The following is an 8,695-nucleotide window of genomic DNA, read 5'->3' on the forward strand; positions in this document are numbered from 1 at the left end:
ATTACGAATTCTATCTTTAATACAATCCTAAATGAAGACTAACACATCAAGTAAGAATCCCTATCACCATCAATTAGGGATATTCACATCATCATTCCAAGATATTATCTCCTAATTAATATCTTGGAAATATTAGTTCCTTGCGCATCATACGGATGACATAACTTGGCTAATAGGAAGCCGCCATGTGTAAGGCAAAACTCTACACCCATGGCCAACCACCTCCTCCTATATATACCATCATCTCCACCAAATTTTGGTAAGATTTTCGCTATATGAAAAACCCTAACACTCACTCTATTTAGAGTTACTGACTTAGGCATCGGAGATCCATTAACCAAACACCCCTCCCTCCCCCCACTCCTTGTGTGCGCGTGAGGCTTTGGCCTTTGGTTAAAGATGTTGATTGTTTTGTAGGTACTTTTTTGTCAAGACTGATGATAGCAAAAATTGTCTCACACATAATATACGTACAAAGATACATTAATATGTGATACAAGTTGATTACCTAAAAGTATATGCCATAAAGATAGATAAATACAATTAACCTGTAATATAGGTTGATTACAAAAATAAAAAAACAAAAAAAAAACATATGAATGGAGTTTAGAGGAGGAAGAAAAAGAAGAAATAACATATATGAATAGGGTTTGGAGGAGGAGGAAGAAGAAGAAATAACAAAACGAAAAAGAAATAAAAAGAGATAATTAGGAAGTGATTTAATTCCTATAGTAAATTTTATCTTTAAAGAGATAATTATTGACAATAACATAATTCTAAACTCAAGGATTAGAATTATTGACAATAAAATTTTATCATTAAAGAGATAATTATGACAATGAAATAATTCAGAACTCAAGGATTACAATTATGAACAATAAAATCATTAAAGAGATCACTATTGACCAGATTCCAGTCTCTACGTTCGGTGATTGCCTTGTTCGTTTAGCATGACTTTTCGAATGGCTTTTGGGTGTGAGAAAGGATTGTGTAGACTGTTTCTCTGTTTTGATAGCCACCCTAACAAAATCAGCACACCAAAGAAAATAAATAACTGATAGAAACTTGGTTAGCTTTTGCATACCCAACTTACAGAAGATGATGTATTTCTAAAACTAGTGGGGCACAACATAGCCAATTTATATATTTCATATTTGCATTACAATAATATGCAGATAAACAATTAAATAAGAATCTTTAATTTATATATTTCTTATTTAATTGTATTGATCCATCGAGCAATCGGCATGCTTTTGAATCAATTCCTCAAGCGAAACATATAACTCAGTCTTTCATAAAACATAAAATAAAAAACTGATTTAAGTTCTACAAACTTCACCATCAATGACTGATACGAACAAGGGGAAGTGTAGAATCTGTGACAGAACTAGTAACCTACACTATTTGATGCTTCTTTGAAATACCTACAGCTTTCAGAAAAATAAGTAACTCGACAGTGATCTTGTATTTTGAATCAGATGGTGTGCACGTTGGATAAAAACTGTCATGAAGTTTGCAAGGATACGTAATTTTTTGGAAATTGGAACTAGAGTTTCTGGCAAGATATGCAAAGGTTTAAAATTAAATGGATTCATCAAGCATACAAACTTCACCTTGGCTAATTGACATGAACAAGAGAAAATGCAACATGCAGAATTGACTTCCTAAACGGAAGTTAAAATTTTAAATAACAACAAACACACACACACACACACACACACATATATATACATATATATATATATATATGTCTATGTATATGTATGTGAGTGTATATGGTTGAAGTAGATATACACTCACCCAGAAGTTGATGTTGATGATTCGGGTTTATCTGTTAGACTGAGTGAAGATAATGGTTTTGAAAGGAACTCCACAGGATCAGCTTCATGGCAACTACTAGAATCCACCGGCCATCTCATTGGAACAGCAGTGCACTTATCAATACACTTGTGCTTGCAACGATTCATCTTATCCACTGTGTAAGTCCCAAAAATGATGTCAAGACGCTTTGCTAGTCTAGGTATATCCGAAGATGTCACGATATCCCAAACCTTCATAACCTGGATGTAATATGATTTCTCCTGAAGAATATCCACAGTCCAAATGAGATTCAGCAGCCTATTGACTTTATACTTCTCTAACAGTTGAGAAGAAGTCCCGTCATGAACCATCCTTCCCTTATCCTTGTGTGCGTGACACCATCCACTTGAAAGCTTCGTTAGTAGATTAAGCACTTCTCGACGAACCAGAGTGTCTTTAATCTTTGCTAATGATTTCTCAAATTCATCACTGAAGCAAACCTATATGGAAGAGGTTGACAAACAATGTTGTAACAACCAAACATCACACTGCATTTTATAATGTAAAAAAGAAATGTTCCTTAAAGACGGATGATCCCGTTGTGTTCTCGTATTATTTACTGATGTTCTTCCTCTCCCTCTTTCGAAATTAACAGATAATTAAATAATAAAATTCTGCAGAAAATTAACAAAATACTTTTGCAGGCCTCGACGTTGTACATTGTTTAGTATAGAACAGCAACATATAGTAAAAAAATTAAATGGATGAATAGCAGCAAACCTTCCATCTTGCATTTTTGAACAGCAGAGATTCAATACTAAGTAGAGCATGAAATTGGTCAAGCTCCAGCAGGGCAGCAGCAATAGCCTGTGCCAAGTTCTTGTCCTCATCAGCATTGTGAAAACAATCGCGTCTCTTGGCATCAAGGACTAGCTTCTTCCAGATAGAGTCACTGTTAACCAAAGTCGATGCATTCCCCAATATCCAAAGACAATACCTACACAGACACAATCAAAACCACTAAATTCAAAACCTCCAGTAACTAAGACATTTCAAATTAAGCTGCATCATGAATAATTGTGTGTAACGTAATTCTATAAAAGTACTACCGTGCACGTGTAAGTGCAACATTTGCCCTTTGACGGTTGGACAAGAAACCAATTGCACCTTTCACGTTACATCTGACAGTGGAGATAATTATCACATCCTCTTCACCACCTTGGAACCCATCAACAGACCGCACACTTACAGAGAATTGAGGGTTACACTTTTTACTGTATTTTTTCACACCCTCTTGAATTGCATAAACTTGAGCCTTGTATGGTGATATGACTCCAATACTAACCTCCTTCTTGGTGCGGATGAATTCTGCAGCCAAGAAAAGAAAATTAACAAGAACTAGGTTTTGTATATTTATATACAAACTTCCTGCGATAATTCTCAAAATAAGCATATCAATGAGATTAGACAACAATAGAAATACCTTCGTAAAGTCTTGCAACTATCTCAGAGACCACAGCAACCTCGACCATATTTTTCTGACTATGACCATGATCAAATTGTTCTTTTCCATTGGCTATATTTATGAAGGAGTAGGATTGGTACATCTTTCCCTTGAGGAAGCACCTCTGATAGCTACTTTCAGTGACATTCGGACCATCTAATATCTGATTGTTATAGAACTCCATTTTTGGAAATAAGCTGATGGATGGATGCATCCTATATTGGATATTGAGAAGATGCTTCCTGTGTCCCAACTTTGTCATCCTTTCGAACAAGCTTCTTCCAAACTCAGCCACTTTCGCTCTCTAATGATATGATCCATTTCATTATTATAATGTTACAATAATATACAAGTTATACTAGTAATTTGAAAAAGTAAAGAACACGAAGGATAAAAATAACACCTCGCTTTTAACCATAGCAGGGAGTTGCCGCTCATCTCCTATTAGAATAGCATGGCGGATACCAGACAGTTGTAAAGGAATTGCAGACTCACATTCTTTAAGCTGAGCAGCTTCATCAACGACTAACAATTCCAGTGGTCTCATCGGTAATGCATTAGGCAATTTGGCAGAAGTTGATGCAGTACAAAATATTAAGCAAGCATTTTGCAAGCAGAAAGTTCTTATTGAATAAGGATCAATAGTTTTTGGGACACCAAATTTCTGAGGAAGCAACTTCAGTTTACAAACACACTTTTTTCCCAACTGTATAAAGCGACCGACAATGCTTCCTGAAACTTTGAAATCTTTTAGGACTAAGTTCAAACCTTCCTTAGCAACACTGATACGATGCATGGAAGATTTAAAGGACTTGAGCAAACCCGAAGCTTCATCCATGTCCTTCACTACCTTCAGTGGAATGCAAGAAGTTGGTAAGTGAGTGTACAAATCTACCATGCAAATCTTCAGTGGCTCAAAAATTGAATCAAACTCTTTCTTCACAAACTCCTCAAACGTCAATGGATCATCCTCTTTTACGCTTTCATTGTTTCCTTTAGTACCCTTCTCAATTCCTTGAGCACTTGGTTTGTGTTTTTCTGCTCTCTTTTTGTTTTTCTTCTCATTTCCTTGAGCACTCTGTTCTTGTTTTTCTGCTCTCTTTTGCAAATATAAAGAGTACTCTTCATCTGGTTCCTCAAGTAGACGTATCATTGAGCTTAACAGATACTTCCATCCAGACAAGGGCCTCAAACACCTGATCAGGATTTTAATACGATGATCGAGAAATACCTCAAGAAGGTCAGCTTTATCATCAACCGGCATTTGCTTCCGGTTCCCAAAGAGAACTATATCTCCAAGTCCGTACTTTCCAAACTCAAGAGACTCTTTAACCAGACTCCTGAGCCGGGCTGCAACTTCTAACACCGCAATATTGGTGGGAGCACATGTTAGTGTTCTGCACTTGAGCATAAAGAGGGCAAAGAGAGACAGACTGACTGTCTTTGTCTTCCCAGTACCTGGAGGACCCCAAATTAATTTGACATCATTCTGATGATGGCATTTACTCAAACCGATAAAGTTTAAGACTGCAGCTTCTTGGGAGTAATTTAGTTTGTGAGAGGAAATAGTGGGCCAAATGGTAGAAAGGTCAGGGGAGTAACTTTGTATGGGAGAGCAAGTAGTACAAGAATTCGCATCCTGTACAGAAAGAAACATAACGTTTAGTGAGGAACTAATGTGAACTGTGAAGCTTAAAAATAAATGAAATGTTGAGAGAAATTATATGAGTCCAAAGCCAGATACATACATGTGAACTGGGTTGCAGAACTTTCTGAATAATATCTGTGTTTCCCTCTTTTGAGTTCAAGGCACCCCACACACGAAGATTTGTTGTCATGTTTATGAGATAAACTGCAAAATGTTTTTGTCTCTTGCTCTTTTGTACGTCTTGTTCTCCATAATCGATAGGCTTGGATGAGAGTATTTGGAACTCATGAGCATCAGGAAATTCATCAGGATTAGGTACTTTACTAACATAAGCAATAACATAGTGTCTTGGGGACCTGTTCAAATCATCAACACATTTCGGTTTCACATCCGTCAAGGCAATGAGATCTCCAACCTGTGGCTCGTACATTAATCCTTTGTGCTTCTGATCCGCTTCTGTATCTCTCTTATATGCAATATCATACAACAAATTTTTGGGAGGTTTATGACCTTTCGAACATTCAAGAGTCAATATTTCACAAGTAGGTGCATGCGACAGTTCCGTGATCATATTCGAGTGTAAATCAGCATGTGTTTCCTCAATGAGTGAAGGAACGAATGATTCCAAATAACTTTTCACATTCAAGAAGGTCTTAGGAATCGTAGGCACCTGTTAATTAAGTGAACAAATCCAGTAAAAATTTGACCAAAAAAAAAAAAACAGGAATCTCTTCAAGTTCCATTAAACTAATACATGCCACCATCATCAAATATATACATGGTGAGAAACCAAATGTCATGCATGCTGACAATGATAAACCCTTCTATCAAACAATAACACGGAATACTTGTTGCTATATCTAAGTTTTTTTTTTTTTTTTTTTTTTTTTTTTGGGAATACAAAATTGGCCTCAAGCAAAATAGATTGGTGGCCAAGTTGGCCGAAGATATGGCTTCCCTTCCGCCTCTGAAGCAAAAAATTTGAATCCCCATCACTTTTTTTTTCGGGAAAAATCCCCATCACCTTAGTTAAGACAGGTTTATTAGAATATCACTTGAATCAAATTCTAAAAGAGAAGGAAATTACGGACCTTGTTTTTGTAAAGTTCGTTGTTGAGAACATCGCCGAGAGACCAAGAGAAAACCAGATCGAGCAAGCTTCTTTTGTCTGTAACTTGTTTCTTGTTGCTCACGTTAGTCTTCTCCATTTCTTACACTTGCTCTATTTCTTCAGTGGAGCAGTATCATCGATTTTCTGGCATTCCACGAAGAAAACTCCCAAGTCTTCAGGGAGACCATAAAATAAAGTGAGAGCCTTCCATTATTGTCCTTTGCAAAAAGAAAAGTTGTGGAAACTGGAAAGGTATTTAAATTCCCCTCGAGACTAAGTAATCGAATCAGCGTCCAAGCTGAAGCAATTGCCAGTTAGCCAGTCTTCTTTTCGTACAAATTCTACACTCCTAACTTTCTATATTTGGAAAGAAAAATACACTTGTGAGGAGTGTAGAATGAGATTTTTGGAGTGTCAATAACATTTTCCAATTTTTTTGAAATGTCATGTAAACTAATATACCTTTTTTTGGAATTTTTAGGCCATTTCAACACTTCACTGCCATTCTAATAAGTTGCATTCGACAAAAAAAAAAAAAATGGGAAATTTTATTTAGACCCATTTATCAACTTTCTACACCTAACTTATTATTTTTTATTTTGAAATTCCAAATGTGTCCAATAATTCTTTCTACACCCAACAAACACAAAAGGAAAATAATAATAATTTAGTAATAGACAACTTCAGCCCCCTATCTCTTCAAACCTCAACCACCCAGTTTCTAATCTCCCCAACTCCCCACCGCCACCTCCCTTACCACCCACAACAATTTGGAAATTAGAACATTATTCCCAACAACCCACAATTAAAAAAACCCAAAAGAAACATGTCAATATTTTAATTTTTTTTTTGGAAAAATTAATGGTATTATTAACATATGATCCAACACAATTCGATTCAACACCTTGACAATTTTGGCATAATTCGGACATGTTTGAAGGACTGCATGGAACAGAAAGCTATTGTGTGGCTGGCAAAAAGTCGTGAAAGGGACATTGATGGCTGAGATCTTTTGGGGGTTTCATTGTGGGTGATAAGAAGATGGTGGTGGGGGTTGGGGAGGGGTAGAAATTGGGGGTGGTTAGGGTTTGGAGTGATGGCATGGCCTAGGTTTTCTAATGTTGAAATTTTATATTTTATTTTTTTGTTCTTTTTCATTATGCGTGTAGAAAGAAAATTGTTGGGCAGATTCAGACTTTCAAGATTAAAAACTATAAGTTGGGTGTAAAAAAAGGATAAATGGGTCTGAATAAAATTTCCCAAAAAAATTTCCAAGGTTTCTTAAAAAACACAAAAAAAGGGTTGATCTGGAAAACAATATTCTGAGGATTTTTAGTTCAAATAAAGGAAACAACCTGCGCTCTCATCTCTATGTGTCATTTTCAAGATGACTAATAAATATAATCATTGGGACCCTCCAATCTATAATTTTTTTGATGAAGAAAATGTTGTGAACTTTAAGCATTCTTTTACCATTACTTAGTGCCTTTGATTTTGAACACGATAACAATGGACTAATATTTTTGATATGATAGCAATAAAATGAAAGACATTGCCATGATTGACCACATTTTATTGTGTGTACATGATTGACCGCGTTGAATTCTCAAAGTTGGCAGTTAACCACAACTCCATGTTAGTGAGTTTAATGTACTCTTTTAATAGTTCACATAAGCTTTTAGAACAAACACAACATGTTTTTTTGGCATAATTAGATTGTCATCATGGAATAGGATGCGTTTCTCATTCAAACCAGGTGTATAAGATTGAATATTGAATTTGATCATTTTCCTTAAAATTAGCTGATTATTATTGACTTTTTGAGTTGGCTTTCTTTTACATTTCTTAATTAACGTTTGCATTTTACAAGGTCATTTAAGGGTCTAATAAATATTAGGTTTCCACATAATATGAGCTTTTGCTCTTACAATTTTGGAGGTATCAAAAAATATCGTGGCTGTGATTTTAAGAATAAGAGCAACTTGTCCAATTCAAATCCATCTTTCGCCAAATATTCATACCAAATCCCAGAATTCATGCCAATGGATACTTCCTCTTGTATTTTTTATATTGTGCACTTGTGCATTCTTTTGTTGAGTTTCTTTCCCTATTTATGGACCTATAATGTTTTTAATATTTATCTACGTACTTGTATGTCTGTACCATATATTTTTGTGTACTGAATATCTGTACTTTTTTCTTTTTTTTAGTATATTGACATTTTTATACTAAGGAGAGGGAAAGTTCGGCAAAACCACACAATGGGCAGTCTAATTTGGCATCGAATTCGCCATCCGAATATTCGTAACTTAAACATATGCGGAACTATATAGTCATCTACTAGAAAATAGCGTTGTTGCGGGAATTGAACATATTAGTCGGGACAGGCATGAATAATTTCCACACAAACTAACTTAAAAGACGGTGTAGTACCTAAGAACCAATTAAGTAAAACTTTGCTTGCTATATACGGATATGCATGGCATAACAAAGCATTCATTTGTAGATCGTATTGTGCCATCAGTATTATACTCATAGTTTCAAGTGCTCAGCCTACTATATGAGGGAAAACACAAAAAAGGGAAAGTAGAAAAGTTGAAGACATAATATTTGAGCATCTGGCAGGAATAGC

At 35.5% G+C, this 8,695-nt stretch overlaps 1 protein-coding gene across 1 annotated transcript; it reads right to left on the reverse strand.

The window, feature by feature from the left end:
- Positions 1 to 798: 798 nt before the first annotated feature.
- On the reverse strand, positions 799 to 6,351 carry LOC137739968 (uncharacterized). Its single transcript, XM_068479731.2, has 8 exons — positions 6,044 to 6,351; positions 5,053 to 5,622; positions 3,708 to 4,943; positions 3,284 to 3,608; positions 2,910 to 3,168; positions 2,581 to 2,797; positions 1,801 to 2,300; positions 799 to 1,020 (listed from the first exon to the last, which is right to left on the reverse strand). Exons 1-8 carry the CDS (start codon positions 6,158 to 6,160, stop codon positions 849 to 851), a joined length of 3,396 nt encoding a protein of 1,131 aa, XP_068335832.2. The 5' UTR covers positions 6,161 to 6,351; the 3' UTR covers positions 799 to 848.
- Between the last annotated feature and the right edge of the window lie 2,344 nt (positions 6,352 to 8,695).

The sequence above is a fragment of the Pyrus communis genome, chromosome 9 (genome assembly GCF_041283825.1).
Source record: "Pyrus communis isolate YQ-2024b chromosome 9, ASM4128382v1, whole genome shotgun sequence".
NCBI lineage: Eukaryota > Viridiplantae > Streptophyta > Magnoliopsida > Rosales > Rosaceae > Pyrus > Pyrus communis.

Coding starts and splice junctions, on each gene's coding strand:
- LOC137739968 (XM_068479731.2), bottom strand. CDS start 6,160: ATGGAGAAGACTAACGTGAGCAACAAGAAACAAGTTACAGACAAAAGA. Junction 5,623..6,043: donor ACGAACTTTACAAAAACAAG/GTCCGTAATTTC, acceptor CTTAATTAACAG/GTGCCTACGATTCCTAAGAC. Junction 4,944..5,052: donor TTCTGCAACCCAGTTCACAT/GTATGTATCTGG, acceptor CTTTCTGTACAG/GATGCGAATTCTTGTACTAC.